This window comes from Saccostrea cucullata, unplaced genomic scaffold, assembly GCF_032062105.1.
Source record: "Saccostrea cucullata isolate Sc308-1 unplaced genomic scaffold, CSIRO_AGI_Scuc_v1 ctg189, whole genome shotgun sequence".
Lineage (NCBI taxonomy): Eukaryota > Metazoa > Mollusca > Bivalvia > Ostreida > Ostreidae > Saccostrea > Saccostrea cuccullata.
Window position 1 is genome coordinate 90806 of NW_026927680.1, and position 26107 is coordinate 116912.

A 26107-nucleotide genomic window follows, 5' to 3' on the forward strand; every position below is an offset into this window, starting at 1 on the left:
TTAAGGACCTAAGACGTTCTTATCAAGCCGGAGGGTAAAATCCGGGCCTCCAGCTAAGTGGTGAATCAATATAGGCGATTGTCCGTATGTGTGTTTTAGGGGCGGATTGTGTGGTGGCTTCAGTCCTTCGTGACTAGTGTCGTAAATAGTGAATTTCAGTGATTTGTGTTTCTAAATTAAATTTGAGAAAGGAAATTCCAAAAACTATCATACAGTTTGTTTATTAAAGTGAACTTTTTCTAATTCTAATAAAGAACAGCTATTTGTTTATCTTTATAGCTGATACGTGAATTGAACAAAAGTAATGTTGATTTAAAGTTATTTATATTGTATCAGATATTTGTTAAACTTATTTCTGTTTCATTGCATTTCTAGTTTGAGTGTGGTGTGAAAGGAGGGAGAGAGAATATTATCATTATTTTTTTTTTGTTTATTTTCTTAAATAAATTTTTTTTGTTAAGTTTACGATTTGTTCTTTTATTTCAGCCATACAAAATTCCAGAGAACTCATTACACTCTTATAAAAGTAAACCAACTCCATATTATATAATTTGTTAAACTAATTCTTTCAAGAAATATTATTTCAATACTGACTTTTGTTTTCAACATGTATATGTACCTGGTATATGTTTACATAAATAACCTCTCAGATGAGCATTCACAGACATGTATTAAATAAACTTAGAGATTTATATAAGTGAATCAAGAAAATCAAAATATGCAATTAAACAAAATCAAAATATCAACTTCAATGTGGATTATTACCTTTTCGTAGTGTCCAATGTCATAACCAACAATACTGACACTGTCTGTCGCATTCACGTCCTACAAACAAACAGAAAATACATACTAAACAAATAAGTATTAACTTCAGTTTTACAAGGTACAACATACATTCTTCATGATTACAAAAAAAAATAAAATTTACAAAGCATTAAGAAGAATAGCAAATAGTTTAATATGAGCATTAAGGATTATGTTGCCTATAGACTAATGCAAAAATAAACATTCAAATAGGCCCAAGGTCCATAACAGTCATCTGAGTAAAATAACTGTGTTGACTTTAATCTTGTTCTAAAAGGAAATAATTCCTCTAAAAATCAAACAAAAATTTCTCTTTATGTTCAAGAGAGCCCTATCCTAAAACCAGAACCCCCAACCCAGTGGTCAAGAATTTCAAAATTATTTAGTAAAACATCTTTGCTAATTACAGCTTTGTACTTGATTAGCCTCTCAGATGTCCAGGATCATATATATATTTTAACTCCAAAGTTTCGAATCAAGAGGTCATGACTAAGACTAGAACCCTGATCCAACATTTTCACAATTTTGAGAGAGAAATCCTTACTCATAAATATCATGTATATACCTAGTTTTATCTGCGAAATATAATTTTACAGAGAATTTTTTTCTGAGAATGTATGCATTTTCATTCAAACAGTTTCAATGTTTGATCTCCAGAAGTAAAGAAGACTTTTAAAAGTTAACATAAATTTTGATGGTTTTTAGCCCCTCCCCTTAGGGCAGGGGGAATGGTGTTGATACCCTCCCCCATATACTATAATTAGTCAAAATTAGTTGAAATTGGCTCAGCAATTTCAAAGAAGAGGCTGAAAATGTTACCTATAATGACAGATTAAGCAGAACGAAATGAGTCTCAAGTAACTTAAAAATTGAAAGGCATTGTGATTATAAAGCTTTTATATATCCTAAAAATCTACTTACATTAAAACAAAATTAAATGATGTCTAAATACAAAAATATCAACATTACAAATGTTACATGTACATAATACTCTAAATATCCTGACATGTGAAAAATAGAGATATTTGAGGCACTTATTTGACTTCATGAAATATATATTTGCATAAAAAAAAATTCATATAAAAATGTATATCTTAGCCATGAGTGTTTCAAATTCTCTGGTATTTAGTCTTACTCAGAGGCCCTTAATGTATAGAGAACATTGTCCTGGTACTGTATACAGGGTTAAATTTGCCCCGTGTTATTTTCGCCCTTTTGCAACTACATGCAATTTTGCCCCATTTTAAATTCGCCCAGTCATAGTTTTGTTTAAGAAATTATGCTGTGTAATTTGAAATCGTCCCGTTTTAAATTCGCCCAATCAAGAAGAGGGCGAAAGGGGTGAAAATAAAACAGGGGCGAGAATTTTCCTGTATACAGTATTTAGTCTTACCTCAGAAGCCCTGAATGTATAGAGAACATTGTCCTTCATTAAGAACCAGTACTTTTTCCACTTCTTCTCTTTGTGCCACTTGAAAAGATATCCACTTATGGTAGCTTCTGGGTCATTGGCATGCTAAAGAAAAGATTGGAAGAATAATACACCATAAAAGTGATCAATATTTAAACTTTAAATCTTCTTTTGCAATAAAAAAACTAGAAAACTGACCAGTCAGCAAGGGCCCCGCCATGGGGTAGAATTATAAGGGTGCAGCTTATGGAATGATTCAAAAATATATGACGAATAAGAAACAGCAACTGTATTCTTAAAATTTCAAGATAATTCCTGAATATCTAAAAACCTGTAAATAATATCCTTGTATTTACATAATGCAGTAACGAACAACTCAACACTGAATGTATATCTAAACAATAATGAAGCTTGTGTTATATAAAATGCCAGCCTTCAATGAATGCAAATACATATATTCATGAAGGCTTGACCTAACTTCAAAACAAACAGCAGTTGCAAACAAAGGTTTTCATTAATCTTAAAGTGACAGATAAAGATAAGCCTTCTAAACTTTCTGCAGCAGACTAGATAATTAATCCCAAGCGATTAATTGTACTTCTCTCTCATCATTTTCTTCTTAATTTATAATAAGAACTTTTTCAGTAACGATAGAATGAGGTTTTTATCCTACTACCTTAAAAATTAATAATAATATTCTGGAATTTTCATGAAGCCAAAAAAAAAAAAAATAAATAAATAAAAATAAAAAATATATATATCTTCTATAATCTATTTCTTGTTTTTAGAATTCAATGAAATCAGAACTCATTTTTGATTTCAACAAAAATAAAGTAAAAACATTTATACTTCAATCCACATTTCAGAGTGTCCATAGCATTCCAAATGGACTTAACTTCAAAACAAACTTCATTTGCAGACATTGAGGTGGTAATTAATCTCAATGTGACAGATAAAGATAATGCTTTTGATTTTCTTCAGGAGGAAAGCTAATTAATCCTAAGGGACTCATACATTGCAGTATTCAGTTTACAATGGGAACATTTTCAGAAGTTATCTCTCTTTGCCAAATTGAATTCATTCTTATATAAAGTTATGGAATGGACCCCACCACCCCAGCTCCAAACCAGAGGACATAGAGAAACAAACTTAGCATCAAAATATGTCTTTTTGCCTACTGAACTACCATACCAAATTTGAACTTTATTGGGCAACCATAAAAAAAGTTATTAGGAAAAAACAGAAAATTTGTGGACGGAAGAGATGACAGACGGACAGACAGAGTGATTACCCCGGTACTATAGGGCACCCGCAAATCCTTGCGGGGCCATAATAAATGCATGTCTAAATCTTTTATAAAAAATTGAAGCATTTCTAAATATCTTCTAAAAATTATCTTAAGATTTATAATTTTGCAATTATATACTAACTCATTAAAACAAGTTTGCTGATCTCAGTAATTGCTTACTGAATGTACAGTATTTTTCAAAGAATGAACAATTTCTTTCACAGGTCTGTTGACTTACAATTTGTAGTCTGCTGGGTCTACTGTTTTGACTTACAATTTGTAGTTTGCTGGGTCTACTGTTTTGACTTACAATTTGTAATCTGCTGGGGTCTACTGTTTTGACTTACAATTTGCAGTCTGCTTGGTCTACTGTTTTGACTTACAATTTGCAGTCTGCTGGGTCGTTTTGTGGCTGGTTGGTGGGTAAATCTGGCACTGCGTCGGATCTGACGAAATCTCTCTTTCAGATTCCCGAGATTGAGAAACGAGCCGTCCTGAGCCTGTGTAAACTTCTCATCTATCCCATGTACCTTCTCTTTCTCATCCAAAGCTGAAAAAAACGAAGCAAAACCTCTTTTTCATACAGGCATATAATTCATTACATTAAGGACTCACAAATTTCACTTGTGCAATATGCAGTAAGGCTCTATTCTGACATTTACGTGATCTCAAAATTAATGACATATACTGAAGAATATAATTTTGGGATGTTTTTAAAATCTCATTGGTTTTCTTTCTTATAATCACTGGCAAGTGAAAACTTCTGAGAGATGTGAACAGAAAATGGTTTCTGGCAATGATGAAGCATTAAGAAACTTAACCTACCCTCCCTGAGTTTCTCGAAACACTCATCACAGACTCGGACAGGCTTATTCCTGAGGTACTCCAAGGGGGCTTTGTTATCAGAGCAGTTAGAGCACACAACCTATTGGTAAAAATGATTAAAATCATGTTAGAATTTCTACAAACAGAAAAAAGGTTAGAAATTAGTAAGCCATCAGTTACATATGTACAGATGAAATGACAGAAAATCACACATATTTAAAATCAACTTTCAGTAAACACGTTACTTAAAAGCTTCAATGTCTCATATCATAAATACTGTCAAGTCCTGGTGACATTTTCTTTATAATTATAATTCTTTATAATTTTCCCCAAAACCCTTGATTCCTCAGATTTCAAAGTTTTTTTTTTTTAGTTTCATTGTTAAATTTTGTCAAACTCTTTTTCTCAAAAAGGAGAAAATGGCCTACCCTTCCACATGCTCTACAGTGGTGGCGTCTCCAGGTTACAGAGAATTCCGACGTACAGATCATACACATGGTAACTCTGGTGTCAGGGATCCAGATCGGGGCCTTAGAACCCAGCTCATAGTTCACGTCATAGATATCATAGAACGACTGCAAAATAAGAGGCACTAGCACTTAAATACTGAGGCATCAACAACAGAAGGCCCAATGGCCACAAAGCTTACCCAAGTTAAATAGTCTAGCTGTTCTTAACAGATTTTAATAATTTTGTGATTTATTGAATCTCCAAAACTTGGAAATGCTTGAAGATAAATGGTTCTAATGCTTTTCTTGAATAATGACTATGTACCCAAGCAGCTTATCATTAATGCACCCACAAACATCCCTACCCTAATAAACTTTTATGTACAAGTTATTACCATTGTAATGAAAATATAAATTATCTGTTATCAAATTAATAAAATTTGACAGACAAAACTTCAAATTCAATTCCCATAAGTCCCATAGGTACTCAGATGAGTCTGTGAAAATTGAGAAATAAACACAAAATTGAGACAGCATGATGTACACACAGAGCTAATTCAATGTGATACCACTTAGTTAGAATGAAAAAACTCCACGACTATCAATTTTGTGGTGGTAAGCGTTTGCTCTCTGAACCAAAACACCCATAAAATAATTTTTGAATGTTTAAAAATGAATTTGTTGAAAATCTGTGCTACATTGATTGTAAAAACAAAATAAGGATAAGTCAGTGAAAGGAGATCAAACTTTAAAGATACCAAAACATCGGTGTGTTCTGATTCACACTGGACTGTCTGAAAAAAGATAAATGCAGAAAGATCTTGTCACAACGCCAGAATGGGAAAAATACAGTTAATTCTCGATAAACCGCCACCTTTTGTAATTTAGAAATCATGGCGGTATAACGAATTTGGCAATGAATTGAATTTTCCATCTTTTAAGAAAATAAGACGTAGAGTTATCGTTCTTAGAAATACCATTTAGCGATTCTATTCTCATTATCACATGTACATGTATATATAAACATATTTCTAAATTTGAAAATACTTCAAGTAATTTTTTTAATGTACAATTTTGCTAAAACAAAATATTAAGTTATGGAATTAAGACAAGTACATGTGTATGCATGTGGTAAATCTGCACGTCTGATATTGAAAAAAAAATGCTGGGTCGATCGTTGTGATATATTGCCTATAGTACGTAAAATAAGTTCTTGAATATATTCGTTGTTTATGAAATCATTGTAAATGAAACATTCACAATTTCTGACTAATAATTATTTTTAAAGCAAACTTTGCATTGTTTTTAAAAGCAGAGATCATCAAAATAATATCATTATCGACGTACTTTACAACGACCGCTTTCGTGGAGAAGCCTTGACTATAAATGATTTTATTCAACAGAAAACAAAATTATTCTAACAGTTCATGTTAAAATTATTGTTTACTTAATTGCACGTACCTTGACTGGCTTTGCATGCTTTAATTACAACAAGGATTTTTTTTTTTAAACCGATTAGCCGCGCTTTTGACCACATGCACCTGTGACGGTATTATCGAGATAATTGACACTTAAAATGGACGTTTGTTGTGAAAACAGGGTGGCGGATGGCGGTATGCGAATTTGGCGTTATAAAGAGAATTTTATATAGCAGGAAAAACGTTCTTGGGAAATCATGGCGGTATCGTGAAAATGGCGATGAATCGAATGGCGATAATTCGAGAATTGACTGTACATCTTAAATGTGATATGTTGTACATATATCATTTATAAGAAATTTGGAATATTCATGTACCGGCACATTACCAACAAGCATTCTGAGAGTATTGCATAAAAAATGTCCCCTGCTGTTCCCCTTTTCCTTGAGGATTGTCATTTTGTAATATGCAAAAGTTATGGAAAGGTAAAGATGCATGATTTTTAGGTTGTGAATGCCTTAAACTTAAACCTAATAAAATAATCCACATTAATACGAAAATTCAAACATCCAACATCTCTCGCTTCATATTTATGTCGACCATCGGAAGTTACCACTGTAATGAAAATATTAATTAAACGAAAGTGAAAAATTTAAAATGCCATAATTCTGACAAAAATCAATTCCCATAAGCGGAGGAAATTCAAACTTGATCTGTGAAAATCAAGAAATCACATACACAAAATTCAGTTCAATATGCAAGCGTTTACAAGAAATATTTCAATGGAAAACCAAGTAGGGCAGACTGAAAAACGGGGACAGACTATCAAATTTGGGTGGACAGAGACAGACAGACAGACAAAACACCCATAAAATAATTTTTGAATGTTTAAAACCGAATTTGGGGAAAATCAAAAGAGTTCTTTAAACTTTGGCAACTATATACAACTGGATACTGTAAACCAAAACATTGCTGTGCTGAATTTTTGGAAGTTCGAGAGAGATCGTCATAGCAGAAAGATCTTGTCACAACGCCAGAACCGGAAAATTAAAGTCTATGTGTCTATTTAAAAGAAACCTTAATAGGCTTTATCGCGAAAATTAATCGCCGCGAACTGGTTTACCCCTGGCAAATCGCGAAATAAAGTCATCGCGAATAAAAGTTGGTTATACATTTCGATATGCAATGTTGAAAAAAAAAAAGGCTCCATAGGAGGAACTTTTTGTTCACACAAGACCCGGTTGAAACAGGAGATGTTTGAAAAACACTTATGCCCCCTCCCCCCTAAAAATTGAAAATTTTTCAAGTCCAAGGGGCATAACTCTGTCCAAAATGGTTCAACTGTACTGACTAACAGACCGACCGACAAACAGCAGCTATACAATATGCCCTCCCTTCTTTGAAAGAGTGCATTACGAAAGCTTTATGGAAGAACTATTCAGGTTAGAATTCTCACCTGTCCTCCCGTTCTTCCGTTCTCAAACGTGTTCCTGCGTTGAGCCTGGTCATCAATAGCCTTCTGTAGTGTGTCCACCCAACTGTCTCTCTCCACCTGATTTCTACAACAATTCAGTTCTATTTCATTATGTACATATATACCATAGATTAAAGAGATGGTAAGTACCATTGTTTTATAAATGTACTTCGGAACCTTAAAATGTGAACTTATTTTAGCAGAGAATGTTTTGTATGACAGATAGATTATCTTTATACTTAAAAAATAATGGTATATACTTATCTGTACCATTTTACATTAAAAAAAAGTTTATTTTAGTACAAACAAAAAGACCCACACTGAAATACTTCACACAAGTAGCCTCCCTTGTCACATTACTTACTTAGCGACCACCATAAACGACCGCTGTATACTAATGATGTTGAACTCTGTCTTCAGATCATCTCTCTTGGGCTTGCTCACCTAAAAAAGAAACAGGGAAATGAAATCATTGAATAATCTATAATTTGTACCTTTTTTTGAAAGTATCTTGATAGGAGTTATCTGTTCTTGCTTACTTTCATTCCCACAAGGGTCAGTGCATTATTAAATCTGTAGCCTCCTGTTGCTATTGGTGACGTGTACAACAGGACATCATTAAACTGAAAAAGATAAATTCTTCTATAAACCTTAATATTAAATGATTTTTTTTATAGCATGTCAGAAATTCAAACTGTTTTACAAATGTTCCAATAAAATATTTTTTTTCACTTTACAAATGATTTTATTTCTCTTACCAGAAAGAACATCCTTGGTTGCATTTCTTTTCTTGACAGCTTCATCAATTCTCCTTCTTTCAAAAATGTCTTCAAGAGAATAGCTTTAATAATAAACCTTTATAGTTCTATATTATCAAATCATGTAAAATCTCAATGCAAAGTCATACTCTAGCCTTTTAATTTAAGTTATCTGGCATGTGTACTGTAAAATCCCTAACTTTTCCTTATTTTAGTGGGGTCAAATTTTCGTGCTTTTGATGAAAAAACAATCATTATTGGAGATTTGATTTTATGGTTGTAGAGAATTATAATATTGCATTTTCCAAAATTAACATAACTATTCCTATATTCCTTTGTGGGGCTATACAATGCAAATCACAGCTTCACAAGAAATCAATGATATCATAGTATACTGAAGAATGTTTTCTAGTTTAGGTGGTTAAATTCAGTGGAGAATGATCAGATGCCGTGTTTCTCTGAAATCCAGACCTACCCTGCCCGGCTTGATGACTTCATAATTCCCCTCCACGGACTTCTGGATCTCCAACATCTTCTGTACATGGTCCTGAAAAAAAAAAACATCATTTAGGCCCAAAAAAATTAATAAATTGTTTCTCAGGCCAAAAAAAATCAAAATTCAATGCGGCAGGCAGGCTTTTTTTTTTTTTTTTTTTTTTTGAAGCAGGATTTAGTCTACACCTTTTTTTTTTAAAAGTCATTTGTTCAATAAAATGATAATATTTACTAATTCTCAACTTTTGTTCTCTTAAATTAGTTATAATATGTATCATACATGTTAACCTATTGTGATGAAAAAGAGGGAGATTCAGACCTCAAAAGCGGTAGCATTGCGCGCGTTGTTTAACGCTTGGATTATCGATATCTTTCATGTAATATACATGTATATTATAAGCCTTAAATGAAATCAGGTACCTACACTAATAAATCTTAAATATCAACAGCAAAGAAGAAGACAGAAACACCCTAAGTTTGACATAAATTGTACAAATTCAAATATTTTCATGCTGATCATTTTGCTTGGAATAGCTGCTTTATAGCCTTTTGAAGAGTGATCTTTGCTGAAATAGCCTAGAAGCAATAATTCTGAATATTCATTCAGTTTTTAAACAAAACAAATGATGGCATGGTTTAATCTAGATCTAAAACAAGTTCGTATTTTTCGTTATATAAATCAGATTTCCCGCGATGATAGAGATGTGCCACATGGCTTGGTCAATCGAGGGATTTCTATTGACTTTATTGATAAAGTTGTGAGCTTCTGTGCTTTTAAAGACGATGTCAAATGTTTTCATCTAATTCTTAAAAGCTGTATCTCCTTTTTCATGGCAGGGATGTTGATTAATTTATCGTAACCAATGTAATCACTGGTAGTCTTATGTTGTTGTCGTTGTCAAATCCGTCAAATCTATGTACAAAAAAGCGTTTGTATGATTCTGAGTCAAATGCGATATCTAGCGAGATTTTATGAGAGTGGCTTCAAAAATGGATACCCAAAAACCAAAACTACTTTAGACGCAGCTTTTGTAAAAGCGGTAGATTTCAGAATTAAATAGGTAGGCATGCTTAAATATTCGGGAGAGTTAACATGTATGTATGTATTCAACTTTAAATAATGTTATTCCAACTTATAAAATACTGTAGATTTAGAAGAAAGCTATTGTTTTTCTAATAAACACGTCTATCTTAGCATTTATGAAAAGGACAATAACTCGATTTTCTTTTTCAACTTGGAAAAATAGAAAATTGGGTTATTCATATGTTAAAATTGTCAGTTTTTAAAAAGGGTGCTGAGAAACTATTGATTAATTTTTTTGGGCCTTATACCTCACTGTTTATACACATTAATTTTATAAAGCTCTATGTTTATTTTTTAATCTTCTCACAGAAAATTATTATAACAATGAACATTTGATGTTCTGCATACTCTGATCATCTGTTGAGTAAGTTAAGAGGAAATATTCTATTCATTATTAAGCTTTCAACATCTGACAATTATGTAACATCCTGTCTAAGAATATATCCTTTTAATAATTAAGAAATCTTTCTTGAACATTGTCCAAAGCCATTAATATACAGACCCCTTGTCTCATGCTTTCGTTGGCATGGTCGGCAACATTAGACACAATCTCTAAGGCAGCTGTGGATAAAAAGAACAATCATAAAACTCAAGGTATCAAGTTTGAAAAAAATGGTTTATGCATGTGCAGTCTAAAATATTTCTATATGAAAATTTAAACTATTAAGAATATAAAATTTTTATCGTATGCTTCAATATTATTAAACATAATTCTTAATTAGTACATTTGTACAATGTTTAAAGTGCAGTATGAACACATACTTATTTGATAATTACATCATGAAGCATTCGTTTTAAAATGTCAAAAGGGTGCAGGAAATTAGAAACATCACTGAATCAAGTTACAAATAAATCTATGATCTATAATCATGTTGATTACCAATTCTTTAATGTGTTATATTAAACATTCATACAAATCTGATCCCAATGTAGAAATGTTAATTTATAAGGATCTAACAAAATATAGTACAATTTTACTATTTGTACTTTGTGTACCTTCAATTCCTCAGAATTTCACCATACGTACAAAATGCATATATTTTACATTTTACTGATATTGTATAATCCCTGAACTTAGACACAGATTTTGATTGGTTAAAACAATCAAACCACAATTATGACAAATTATATTTGTCTACACCACACCCTCTCTAACTCTGACAGCTACGTCCTTCACACTCCATAAGTAGCTCCCTCCTCTGACACATGTACATGACCTGGGTGCCCCCTAAGTCAGTATAACCACATCAATAGGAGACCAGACTTTCCTGTCCTCACTAGGTCAAGTGTTACATAACATTCCTACTGTGTTAAGAGTTTGTCTCATAAATGTACATAAGAGCCAGAAAAAAGGATAATGCACCTCTTATACCCAATCTTGGTCAATGAAGTGTACACAGTAAGAACCATTGTTTCAGGCATATTTTTCCATATGTATGCCTGCTCATCACAAATGAGTATTTCAAGGTCTTAAAATGCCTTCTGTATAATTAATATCCCAATTTGACCTTATATATTTCACTCGCTTCTTGACTGGCATATTGAATTGCCAAATATAAAAATGCTTTTTTGGGGGGGGGGGGGGGGGGTTCTTTTACATATTTATTTCACTTCTAAGGATCAAAGCATAAAATGATATAATATGCAATACTATGCACTATTCATGCTTCATTCACTGGTCTTCATATCGCTTAATTAAACTGACATTCCAGGGATATAGTATTTTTTATCCCCAGTATGGCACTTGAAGCAATCTGAATGACTGTGGCTTTTTTTAGTACCAAGCAGCAAAGACCATTAATATTTTGCCATTTATAAAGCATGTGACTATGTGCTAGAAGTCATGTGTAGTTGAATGCATTTTTAACAACAAAAAATTTATTAACATGCAAGTTAGTTTGAATATAACACTGAAGTTATTAATTGCAATCTTTTTTTTAATTATTTTATACTTAAATGAAGCACATCAATTCAGATATCATTCAAACTCATAAAAAAACATTTCTACTTTAGATTAAACAAAAAAAAATATCATTTATATCTCAAGCATTTTCCAATATACTTCAAAATACAATTATAGTTCATGTATGAAGTACATGACAAATATCACTGTATAACTGTGTCACATAAAACCCTACAGAAAACAATTCTCATACACTCACCTAAAGTATTGTTATAATCAGGCGAATCAGGGGTCAAGTGTTTCCGATAATCTAGAAATAAAAAAAGGAATATATATATATTACTCCTAACATACATGTATACAAGTCATCTTGTGATCTGACTGATTCTGAATCATTTCATAAAATTACTCATCTTTTTGTTTTCTTTTTTGAAATTTTTTTTTAATGTTGCTTTAAATACTTTAAGTGATTTTCATTCCTCATGACTTAAAAATAATTGTAAAACATAATGGATAAAATGAACTATGCTTATAACGAAGCAAAATTGCCCATTTCTGACACTTTGTTATGAGCATTTTATTGTATCAGATACCTTGGAGCAGTAGTCTATATTGAGGTATTCTCTGTATGGGTTTTAACATGTAGTGTTTCAATGCCAGACTGGCACATCTTGGACTTCTCTGTAATAATTATAACATGAGAAATATAATCAACACATACTTTTTTTCTTATATGTTTGATATTTAAGGCAATACAAAAACATGTATTTTCTATACATACACAATATTTATATAATGAAAGCTATTTAATGCTTGAAAATAATGGACACTTGTTAATTTATCATTGTTCACATAAAATATTAAGTGTCCTCATATTGCATTTTAAAGAAAATCTTTTAAAAGGGGCTTATTCTAGCAACTTACTTTGCCTTTCAAATAACACCATATACATATCATCAAGAAATATACCTAATTACAATCATTGTTTCAGACTTTGATTTGACCACAACCACCCAGCCCTCTAAAAACTCCCACCTCGAACTGTTTGACCGCTGTGAGAAATGAGGGATGTCTTTTACATGCTTCATCCAGAATCTCGTTCGCCTCCGAGAAGTCCTTTATGTAGGATGTATACAGCTTCAGGAACGGTCCCTTCTTAACAAAAATGTCAGCGACCTGAGGCAGCTCATCCCTGGAGAATAAAATGTTCAATTGTAAACAGGCTTTAAAATAAAACAATAGAAAAGTTCAATATTTAACAAGATTGATATTCATTATGCATCTTGGTCTTCTGCTGCATGCTAGAACTATCAACATAATTCTGCAGAGTCAGTACTTAATTTTATATAAGCTAGGTCTCTATTTTTTTACACAATTAATAATATCGTAAAAGCTATGCCTAGTGGAACTTCATTCAACATTAATTGATAGCTTGTACATTTTTGAATAAGGCCTAGAAAAAAAATATGTTTGTTTTTTGTGAAAAATATAGGGTAGGTAGGTAGGCAATTTTTTTTTTTTTGAAAAAAATTTTTTTGCTCCTTTATAAATGTATAGAAGTAACATTAATGACAAAAGAAATGGTGTTTTCAAGGTAACCCAAACTTCTTTCTGTATGAAAAGCTTGCAAAGTTGGACTATAATTTCTGGTTGAAATCTTGCACATATATTAAAAAAATATTTAGAGTCGGCACTATAAATTAGGGTCGGTTGGGAAAGCGGAAACAAACATATTTTTTTTCTAGGCCTAATTGCCACATACCAGTAGTGTTTTTTGTGATAAAATTTGTAAACTGTGTGGAAACCTGCTATCTGCTCACTTGGCTATAAATTTATCAGCTGTTAGATATTTTGATTAATTTGTAGTTATATCGGTATTTAAGACTCTGTTTACATAATTTGATTCCGTTTCTCTATAATACACAAAGAAGTGTGAACTTGATATACTTGAAAGCTGCTCAAATTTACAAATTAAGATTACCCCCTGAAAGTAATGACTAGATACAGTGTACATGTATGTGGCATCTTAGTCTATGTCACAATTCTCTGTCTCTAGTTAATATACCAATCAGGAATTGAGATCAGAAAATTTATTTAAATTTTCAAAATTGTTTATTCATATTGTACCCCAGAATGAGAATTCTCAAGGAAGACTCTCAACACTCAAATCAAGAAAAGTAAGTCTCTACCCCCTCCTTGAGCCTCTATCCCACCTTCCATGAGATTCCCCCATCTTGGAGCCTCTATACCCCTCCTTCAGCCTGTACTCCCCCTCTTTGAGCCTCTTATCCCCCTTCATTAGCCTATATTCCCCTACTACCTCTACCTCCCAACACACACACACTTACCATTTGTTAAGTCGCTCCTGTAGGTCTTTAAGCAGTTCCTCGTTTAAGTTCTGTAACTGTGGCAGGTAGTTCAGGACTTTATTGAGGATTTCATTTGGAATCACAGGTTTGCCATTCGCTTCTGTGGCTTGAGAAATGAACACTCGAAAATCCTAAAAATACAGTGGTTAAGGTTATTACATGAACATCTGAATGTATGAAACAAAATTTATATATTAAAGATGTTTCTATAAGTACAAATAGCAATTTCATGTAGTTATTTTATCCTTGTAATCTTAATTAATCATAACAATATACCATACATATTTATCAAGTTGAAGTTCTGTCTTTTTTAACTACAAGAATTTTCCTTAGAATATGATATCTTAACATCTACAAGTAGCACCATACTATACATGTATTCTACAAATGGAATATGACCAGGCATTACAGATTTTATGAGTACAATTACTTATTGTTAGTAAAATCCAGATCCAATAAGAAGGCATGATGATGATGAAAATATGTTTTTTGGTTTTTATTTTGGAACACCTTTTATTCACTCCCCATCCCCTACCCTTCTCCTGAAAGACCTGCATGGGAATAAAATTACACCTGGACTTTTGACATGCCTAGTAGCTCATAAACAAACGATGCTTAGTTCATTACTCAAGAGAACAATATACAAACTTTAAATGTAAAACCAAAATTAATTAATTGCTTGCAATTGCATTTCAATACATATACAATATTTCGAGAAGTGCGCAATCTTTTTTTTTAGTGCTCGAACTTCCTGAAGCTAGTACAGTGAATCTCTCACAAACAACTCTGGCAGTGACCCCCTGTTTATATCTAGAGGGTTTTCTGACTCGCAATATAAACTTACCACATTCAGAAGTCTTAAAACATCAACAAAAACTTCCTCTGATGAACAGATCTCCTTAACGATGTGAAAAATTTTTCTGGCCCATTTTCTGGCAATCTGAATTTAGAGATCAAGTTCTCAATAAACAAGTTACAACAAAAACAGCTCAAAAATTAGTCTTATTTACAATCCAAAATTCTAAGAATTCAATGCCATTTGCTCTTGGAATGTTACAGAGAAAAATATCATTTTAAGCGGTTAAATGATATAATTAATATAATAATTTTAAATGGAAATTTATGGAAACAATAAACTTAAGATGAATATAACAAAAATCAGAAACACCAAAGTATTACCTCTACCATATCTACATTCATAGCTCTACAAGAATTTTGTTGTTTTTGGAACATGTTGTAAACTGTTAGTTTCCTGATTTAGTTTTATATTTAATATGAATGGATTATGATCACAAAACATAAAAATTAATTTGGTCAATATACATTGAGAGTAAAATACTTAAAAATTTGTATGTCCAAAAACATGAAAAACAAGGAAATAGAACAATTAAGCATTTAAAAATTAAAAAAATTACATTCGGGAGTGGATCAAAATTCTATTATTATACTACTAGATATCAGTAAATACATTTAAGAACACATAACTATCCTACCTTGTCTTCTTCATTTTCACACTCGGAGTCGTCTGTACTCAGTTCGTCATTTCCTGGACTGCCATGACCAAATGACCCACTTTCTGACTGACTACTGAACACACTGACCACACTCACTGGACGATCAGAGTCTGAGCTGAGGACGGAGGTCGACGTGGAGAAACTGGTGTTGTAGGTCCGAGGTGGAAGATCAGGTGGAGAAGGAGATTTTTCTTTGTGGAGAGTGGAGTCAGACGGTGGATTAATCAGATCTTCGGGGATGTAATGATATTCATGAGAGTCGACATTACTCGAGTCATCGTCACTGTGAATAGGGGCTGAAAAAGAACCTTGGTGAATTTTGTTAGTGGAAACTCCAGGTGTGGGATTAGGAACATCCTCTGAAGAATCTTTGTTAGTTTTGGGGATGGGACTAGCTGAAGGAGGAGGAGGGGGTGCTTTTCTTGAGGGACGAATCTGGCGTTTTGTGTTTTGCAAATTTGTTACAGAGTGAGTGTTTCCAGAGGCATGAGAGGACTTCTGATTTTCAGGACTAAGTGAAGTCTCTAATTCTCTCCTATGATCTGCTAAAGCTATCTCCCTCAACAGTGCATGCTGGTTGGCCGGAACACAGAAATCCACAGTCAAACTTCTACCCTTGCCCACATTCCTACCATGTGCTTTTCTAGGTGGTAATATAGGGTGGTTTTTTCCACCTTCGTCATCACTGATATCAATACTTATTCCTTTATTGCACATTTCCAGTCCTTGTGGACGAATTCCAGAAATATCTGACTGACTCCTAGTAATGTTCTTGTTGATTTTGTGTCTCTTAGGTTTGGGAGGTTGCACTTTTTTACCACCTGGAGGTGGCATGTCATTTAATGATGTGGATGATCCTCTGAAATCAGAACTGGGCTGATTTGAGTCAAAACACATGGATGAAACCTCTCCCATGGACGACTTTCTTCTGGATTCTTTCTTTGGACGAGGTGGTCTGATTGGCACATCTGCGGTTTTCTCAGTAGAAATATCTTCGGGTGAATTCTCAAGACTGATCATCCTCTTTGTGACAATTTTCTCAATTTCATCTAAAAGTGATGAAGTCTCTGGAAGTTCTGCCTCCATATCTAACACGGTTTTACTGGACTCACTGTCCAAGTCTTTAACAGTGATGGGTTTGTCCTCTGCAATGGGAGATAGCATTTTTTGTGTTGTAATTTCATCAGATTGGACAAAACATGTACTGTTATCATGTGGAGTCCCACTTGTTAAATCTAGACCTTGCTTCACGTTGTCTTGGAAACTTTGACGAGTGACTTCCTTAGAGTCTGAGGTATCACAGATCGTTGGCTTTTCTTCTTCACATGTCTTCTCCTTAGCATCACATTCTGTTTTAACACTTTTTTGTGAATTTTCAACCACTGATTCTGATGCCTCCATCACAGTAACATTGACTTCCTCTCTGAGTTCTGACAGTAATCCTTGATCCACTGTATCATTATCCACACTGTTTTTCTCTTTTTCCACATTACTTTCCATGAAATATTTCACTTTTTCCACATTACCTTCTATGAAGTCTTTCACATTATTGTCCACATTACATTCAGTGGAGACTTTCACCTTTTCTACATTATCCTTTTTATTGGTGTCTACAGTTACCTCCACATTACATTTAGTGGATTCTTTCACATCAGCTTCTGCTTGAAATGATCCCTCCGTTTCTTTTTCAAAAAGCTCCTTTGAATCATTAGCACCACTTTTCTTTTCTTCCTCCGTTGCTTCACTTCTCTTCCTTGGACTAGGAGTAACAGATTTTCTAGGCTTGGGCATTGGCCTTGGCCTAGGAGAAGGAGTTTTATGACCACTGCTGAGATTTCTAGGACTTGGCTGTAATTTGGCATTTTCAAAATTTCCATTTATATCCTGTGTTGATGTGTCACCCTCCACTTCCACAGAAAGCAATGTCAGAGATTCCTTCACATCTGAATCTATACAAAGTGATGGAGACTCAGAGTTTGATAATGGAGTTGATATGTTTTCAAGTTTTGGTTGAGAATCAATAGAACTAGAAATGACCTTTTGGTCTCCATGTCTCTTTGAACTCACTTTAGGAGGAACTTTTGGTGGAGTTTTGATAGGTTTCTTAACTGACTTTGAACTAGAATTTTCCATTCCAAACACAGTTCCTTTAGGGTTTATTAGTGTTTCTGTGTGGGTATTACCAGAGCAACTTGCACTTTTATCAGGATTCTGGTTTTGTGACTGCTCAGAAGAAAAGTTCACTGAATCCTCAGATGTCACATAGAAGCAGCTTTGTCCTAAGTGAGTTTCCTCTGCATTGTCTTCATCATCATAAAATGTGCTCTTTGACCCTTGAACCTTAGACTTTCTGACTACATTGGGAGAATTAGAATTTGAAGCCTTTGGGCTGCGATTTTGATTTACACTTGAATTGGAGGAAGTTCTTGGAAGCCTTGGCCTAGGAGATGTAGAAAAACTTTGGGTTTTGGACAGTTTTGTTAAATCTTCATTTGATATTGATGGTGTATTTTGATTTAATTCACAAATGCTATTGGTGAAATATGGTTGGTCAACATTCGAATTTGAGTCATCAAATGACCCATTTAAGGTGGTTTCAATGGAAGTTGATATGCAGTTGCCATTTGCCAGTGCATGGTTTGTGTTGGTTTTGTGCACTGTTGTGCTGGGTGCTGTGCTGACAGTTGCTGTGCATTCTGCTTTTCTAACACCACTATTAGGTGGGGTTTTGGGTAGCGGTGGGGGTATTTTCTGTGACTTTGCATCTAAAACAGACAATTTATTCCAAAACGAGATTTAAATTTCTGCTCATTTCCTTTGACTGTTATTTCTTTAAACAAAACTACAAGGTGGGTAATGTGCAATAAAACATTATTACAAGTGAATATCACACAATTTGCAATAATTGTACAAGGAACAAAACCAACAATAAGCATATTTCTGACTTACAGAACAGCTATAGAAACTGACCAAAATGTTTTTCAATTATCTTTTTTTAGCCCAAAAAATTTCCATCATACAATAATGTGCACCCTCTTGCTATGCCAGATTGAAAACCGTGATATTTTTTACAATGACTCACCTTTCTTAGGAGAGGCACTCAGTGACTGTGTAAGGTTTGCAGGTTTTTGACTGATCGATGGCTTCTTTGGCACAGGTGGCTTGCATCTTGGGAGTCTGGAAGAAAAAACAACATGTATTTGTTTTCACTATAAATGACAGATCCTAACAGCAGAATGGCTCTCTGCTTTTATTTTCTTAGATATTTTATTTCCTTTGAACGAACAGAAGTAAACATTTACATTTTCTTAAAGAAATCCTCTTTGTCTAAGCTTAGCTCTAAGGTGACCTTAAGTAAACAAATCAGAGATCAGGTAATTAATTTCTATGGGTGTTACCCCTACAGAAAGCTCAGGACTATAATGCTCACCTGTTGCAAAACTATCGCATATAATGATAACCATACATACTTCTAATGTAAACCTACTAACCACCCCAAAGTCACAGCATTTTATTGGTTAAAATGACAGAAAAAACTTAATCTAATACATCTGAACATGTACTGAAATACATGGGTCAAAGGCAATAATCTTGTTAATGATTAGCAGATACTGATGACTAAATGAATATAATGCAAAAACAGGATAAATCAATGCACAGGCATCTGGAATTTTTATGCTATATCATGTGAACACTGTAGTGGTATGCATAATCCAAATGTCAAGGAAAAACACAAGTTTTGATAAACAAATAATATACTAAACTGACTCAGTCAAAAGTTTAAAATTTAGATATCTGATCATTACTTTAATTTATTTATGCTCTGCTAATCAAGATAGGGGAAATTGAAAATGTTTTCTCAGAGATAAGTACGATAACAGAAGCTTGGTACCAGGTGCATTACCATACATTTCTATCCAAACCCAACCCAGCAGGGTGAAATATACATCTCAGCTAATTCACTGACAGGGACCCGTAGCAAATTATTTTTCCTCCCCATGAACTCACTGTACCCATGGTTTTTCATTGAACAGACTTGATGTAGATAGTTATCATGGAGAAAAATATGTCATTTACATTTACCTTTTTTTCCTTTGTTTACAATACAAGTTTGTTAACTTTAAAAGAACATTCCTTCTTTTCTTCCCTTCTTTTTAATAAATTGATGGTCATTTGTTTTTCTTCTTTGAATGCTTACTGCATTTTATTTTGAAATAATTTTTAATAATGGCATTTTTTGTAAAGGTTAATACTTTAAGTGAAAACATGTAATGTTGTTAACCTGGCCACTTAACATGCTTAAAAATCTTTATTTTTCCCTTCCATACTTCAAAAAATAAATAAATCATTCATGTTTAGCAGTATTAATTAGTCATAAACACTAAAACCAAAACATATTAAAGGCATATGTTATACATAGAGAACAAAGTAAAAAATCTTGTAAATGCATGGTAATCCTACAGTTTTAATGACAGAGCTTTGGTTTAATACAAGGACTTGTAAAATATGGAAACACGCTTTTGTCATGTTGGATTGCTACTGCTCATACTTGTATGTTCATACATGTAAGTTTACTTTGGTGTGTATTTTAATAACCCTTTGAAAAGTGTTGGGGGGAGGGGTTGTAAATTGTTATAAACTTATGTACCTCCTTTGAACAAAATGAAATTGATGAGACTCCATTTATGACACATTCTTGGAGATGCCCCATTATTATATACAGTAGGAAGTTTCCTTTGATTCCCCAAGGAAGAAACCCGAGATGTCCCCAATGTTTGAGAAACTTCATTCTTCTATTTTAAGGAATTACTCACCTTTCTTCACTGGTATCAGTCTGACTCACAGGGCCAGGGTCTACAACAAAAACAAATCAATATTTAATGATGTACTGTAATAGTACTGAGTAATGCAGGCTTCCCATTTCAATACACAATAATCTGCAGCAACACCTTTTGTCAATGCGGTACATGATTGTATACAATTTCTGCTTGTTTTCTACAACCTTGCATTAGTTCCTCAAAATCAATTTTTTAGGGGTAACTCAGACTTTTAGCCTCAGATATGCTACAAAACATACCAGAATTATCAAAAAGCATGTGCAAAAAAAACTCAAAAAAATCCTTTTGAAATAATTCAACCTTTCACACCATAGGTGTATCTATGTCTTTCAAATTTTCAGTTTTTTATACAATTAGCCACATTTTATCAAAGTTATACCACGTGCTGCAAATCGTAAAATCAATCATGTAAAACAACACCATAGATAATAACCGCCATGTTTTTCTTCTTCATCGTAACAAATGACTTTTAATGCCTTTATAAAAAAAGAAGAATTTTATCTCGCTGAAGCAAATTTACGGATTGAAATTTGAATCCCAAGGCATCTATAAATAAATTTCAGTCTTAATCTTACACATTTTAGTTTGTAGATATTGGTAATGATCTAGCTATCTTTAATTATAATCAGTATAACCTAATGCAGTCCAAGTAAAACGGTAATCAAAACAAAATTTTTTTGCAAATCTGGAATGGGTTGAGTATCATGCTTGCAAATATTTTCAATACATGTATCTGCATAAATCAATTAGAATAAAAGCAAACTGTATCCGGGCCCAAACATCTAGATTTATTTATGTTGCAGGCTGTATATACTGTTATAAAACATGTATACTATACCAAATGAATGAATTAATGACTGTGCATTATAAAGTAACATAAAATATCATTAGAACCTTCCAATGCAGTGTTAACATATTAGGATCTTTAACATTTGTACAGAAAACCTAACGGATGTATTATATACCAGTATATATAGTACATTAAGTGCAGATATTAAGTTAATGATGCATCACTGTAAATTACAATACAGTTGTACAGTTAACATGTGACTGACAAAAAAGATCTTGCTTAATAAATTATAAATATTCCATTTATTAAAATCCTTTTTACCTTTCTGAGAGCACACTTGCTTAACTAAACTCAGAGAATTCTTCATCCCACAGAATGTTTTATTTTCTCAACTTTTACATGAGTCCCAATGTTAACTCCTAACTTATGAATGAACTCCAGTTGTAAAAGTATTGTCTTTATATTCTCATACTTGAGAACACATAATTTCCTCTGACTACCGGTATATGTCCAACAAGCCTCAGAAGCCAACGTTTTGGCGATCTCTATCCCCGGCACTTGAGAAAAACGAAAGGAAAGTCAAGTGGGTTTTCTGTGCACACTGTCGCCATCAGTGGAGCGAAAATGAATGAAATCGTTTTGCAGAGCATGTGAAGATAAAGTGGAAAAAAACATTATATGTTCTGACAATAGCATACAGCATGATTCATTGAATAATACAAAGTATAAAAGGCAATCTCCTCTCTCTATATACACTTCCTCTACTTTTATAAATAATAGTGTTCCTCAAGTAAACTACTTGTGTGAATGACATAGTTAGTTTGGCCTAGTTCTAACAGTGTGTGGTATATTTCCCTGACAGTTTACTGTCATTAACCAGAGAGTCAGCTGCTTATTGGAATGTACCAGGTCCTCGACTGACATTGTTCAAACTCAAAGGAAATGAAACTACAAAAATTCCTGTTTTACAGTACTTACAACCAAAGAAAGCATTATTTGATATTAGTCAAAAGAAAAATCTTTCAAGGATTATTGAAGTAATGAAAAGAAAAATTCCTTTACTTTCTCCAATGGAGAAAAAACATGCAGTTAAACTACTGTATCTACAATGCTCTAACAATGTTTAGTGAGCATGGATTCGTTTTAAATTACGTAATACTAGTGTAATACAATTCAAATCACAAATTTATTCTATTTTATGTCAAATGTTGGGTCGATCAGTCTAACTACACAAAAATACCTTGAAATCAGGGTGCAGTGTAGAGATGGTCCTTATTTAAAGTTTAACATTAATTTTGTCAGATGACCTGTGGACAATTATCATGAATATCAATATCTGCTTCAGAAGAAAAGATCCTTTCTTCTTTGAATCACTTAGCCTTCTTGAAAACATTGTTTAAGATAAATATATGACTGTGTAATTTCATGTTACAGAATATTTTTCATGTGTTTGTGTCTAAAAATATAGATTTCTATCTGCTACATTAAGGTTTTTATTATTCCCAGGACCCTTCTCTGAATATTGTGAAGAACCTCTGTACTTGGTTACATTCCTGTCTGCATGTTATTTTAATTAAGATAATAAAAACATGCAACCAGCCTGGTCTGTATAAAGCAGCTGTGGTTAATATATATACACAAACCAGACTTTTAGATGAGCAGGAACCAGAAAGAAGGCCATTAGGTTCTACTGAAAATTCAAAACTGCACATTCCATTCAATATCACTGATCATTCAGACAGACTAGGCTAGGATGATTAATTAATTGATTTAACAACCAAACATGTTGAATTTAAAAAGAATTCTGGACTGTTCCACATACACAAGTATTTTATACAAGTGCACAGATCGATAGTAGGGCTGGGCAATAATATCGATATTTCAATATATTGCAATACAGTGACAAAAAATATCGTATCGCAATACGATTTTGTAATATCGATATATTGGCAATATACTTAGATTAAGGAATTTTGTCATTAAATATAAAAATGGACTTATGAAAGTTTGTTATTAAGCCAAACAGTAAGACAGAAGTTGTTTTGGGGGAACATTTCAGAGTATAACTTAAAGGAAATCAACAAGATTTTTTTTTCGTGTTGGTTACTTATCATAGTTATGTACATTCTGCATGTAAATTAAAATAAATATAATAAGAAATTGCCATTTTTATTACATTGAAAATATTGCAATACGTATCGCAATACAGTTTAAAATATCGCAATATATCGCAATACGAAATCTCGGGCCAATACCCAGCCCTAATCGATAGCATTGAAATTATGATTTTAGAAATTATATCTTTAGAGTTGAGCATGACAAGGTATTGCTTAGCTCTTAATTCTTTTTTTAAGAATGCCTATATACACATACATGTACTTTTATTATCATAATAATTAGACTGTAATGCATGTATTCATAAAATCACAAGGCAAATATCTATGTTAATGTACTTATACATTATTTAATGCACATTGTAGGTGAATGAGTATTATGTTCTTACACATAATACACATGGACCTACAATATGCATTAAAAATTATCTTACCAATGATTACTGTACATGTATTTCTTTTTTTCAAATTGCTCAATACATAAAATGAGCTTATTCAAAGACTTTTAGCTTTATATTCAAAGTGTCACTCTTGTTTTAATACTTGGTTTAAATATTTGTATGTGTGAGTGTGAGCATTCAAAAACCTGACGTCATTGTTTTAATATCCTTCTTTGTTCATTTTTCAATATTCACTTATAAATTTGCTTCCTTCATGGTTCTAATGAATGGAGCCTATTGATGTAATTCTCTTCAATATTATAAGTGACAACTACTGAAGTAGGATGAAGTATTGATTTAAATTACAACTTTTTACAATGAATAAAACAGATTGCAGGTTTCAATATTGTGCATTTTACATCAAAAGAAATGACAAAATCAACAGGTCTTTTGTGGTAGCTGAACCCTCATACATGATAGGATATTATTGTATTATACTTCATTATGCGGTTCACATTTTCTCCATATGAGCAGTCAGTCCACATCATGTACATGATCTAGTTGTTGATCAGATGTACCTTAATAGTGACAATCCTGTATAAAATTTGTTATGTTATTAATGTACCCCTTATTTTGATTTTGGTGAATTAATTAAACTTAACTTGAAAACTTTAAGGTTGACTATTAGACAAAGTATAATTTTTATCATCATTTTATACAGTATAAAATTAAGTTTTAGGCCTAACCCACACAACAAAATACAAAAAGTAAATAATAAACCAAGAATACATATTAATGAAGCCTACACATTCAGTGAGCCCACTGCAACTACAGACTAATCCTAATTCATGTAATAAAAGGTATTGTTTGCAAAACTGCAACTTAATACCGTCTTGGTGGTATCAAGGGCTGCGGTGGCATAAACATTATTAACCTTCATTAAATTCCTGGGAAATTAGTGCATATTTTGACTGTCTGGATTTGTCAACAGAAATAGGCATGTTTGGTACATGAAAAAGCAACTGAGGAAATTCGAAATTTTCTATCAGGGACCTTCTTCACTTATTAAACTTTACAATAATCTCAACTTCAATTAAGTGGGGGTAAAATTAAATTTCTAGTTTATTTATAAATTAAATAAGCTACGTTATATTAATCACTGTTTCTAGCTCAAGGCTCCAAATTCAAACATTCCATCACAGATTACAGATGGGAAAAAACTTACCTGATTCCATTTCAAATTAAGGGTTCATTTCGTAACTCCAGTCTTTCAATCTGACATTTTAACTTGAGCTAGATAATTACATCCGAATATTCTACTGTGTCACACTAATTACTTGGATTAATAGGAAGACTGCACTTGAGACAAGTAGGTTTGACAACGCATTGGGATTTTCTCTTACTTCCGCTTATTTGTCACGTGATCAAAATATTTTGTTGGAGGCCTACTTGGCGGATCTACAACTCCTTTCCGTTGGCGGATTTAGAGAGGGATCCAGGTGTTCCCTTTTGTGTACAAAATACATAAAAAATTTAATAAATCATTGTGTGTGTGTGTGGCTGTGGGCCCCTTCCCAGACCCCAAACTGCCTGGATTCCTGGATCCGCCAATATTTTAAGTCGACAAGATAAAAGACGCATCATCGTCTTAATGAGGAAAGGGGGGGGGGTGGTTAGAGAAGAATAAATAAGAAAAGGGGATATAATGAAGGATTAATGAATATTTCAATAAATTAATGCAATGAGGGAGAACATTCATGCACCCAGTATACAATTAAAATTTCTTAATAATTTCACAGAATAAGCTGTTTTGACTTCACTTCACTTATTAAACTTAATTTTTTAATTTAAAATTTCGAAACTTTAGTCCTCTGTTCTTCCATAGACCTAAATTGAATTTAGGTCTATGGTTCTTCGTTAGGGTATTTTATTATAAAACTTTTGAGGCAGGAGCGGATCTAGCATATTTTGGAAGAGGGGGTTTCTATAATTAAGGTACATGTACGTGTGATCGAACGCCTCCCCCAACATTACTCAGTTATAAACTTACGTTCACAAACGCAGGGAAAATCATCTTTGGTCTTGGTAAAAAAAAAAAATCTTTCTTTCTGTTCTTAATTCATTTAAAATGTAGTCTGCAGTGTGAAATACTGTAGAATAAAAAAATGAAAGGATTTGAAATATTTTCAAAAA

At 32.9% G+C, this 26107-nt stretch overlaps 1 protein-coding gene across 1 annotated transcript; it reads right to left on the reverse strand.

Moving 5' to 3' along the window:
* On the reverse strand, positions 1-25303 carry LOC134275178 (uncharacterized). Its single transcript, XM_062757430.1, has 21 exons — positions 25140-25303; positions 20607-20646; positions 18875-18969; positions 15772-18557; positions 15123-15218; positions 14258-14409; positions 12945-13101; positions 12503-12590; positions 12169-12219; positions 10509-10567; positions 8903-8974; positions 8428-8496; positions 8209-8292; positions 8034-8113; positions 7652-7754; positions 4757-4903; positions 4329-4428; positions 3887-4053; positions 2198-2320; positions 766-825; positions 1-171 (listed from the first exon to the last, which is right to left on the reverse strand). The coding sequence occupies exons 1-21, from the start codon at positions 25147-25149 to the stop codon at positions 1-3; spliced, it is 4710 nt and encodes a 1569-aa protein (XP_062613414.1). The 5' UTR covers positions 25150-25303.
* Between the last annotated feature and the right edge of the window lie 804 nt (positions 25304-26107).

Bases quoted from the DNA above. Each gene is read 5' to 3' on its own strand.
- LOC134275178 (XM_062757430.1), bottom strand. The intron at 18,558-18,874 runs GTGAGTCATTGT...TGTCTGTTTTAG, and splicing joins GAGTGCCTCTCCTAAGAAAG to ATGCAAAGTCACAGAAAATA. The intron at 8,497-8,902 runs GTAGGTCTGGAT...ATTCTCTTGAAG, and splicing joins AAGTCATCAAGCCGGGCAGG to ACATTTTTGAAAGAAGGAGA.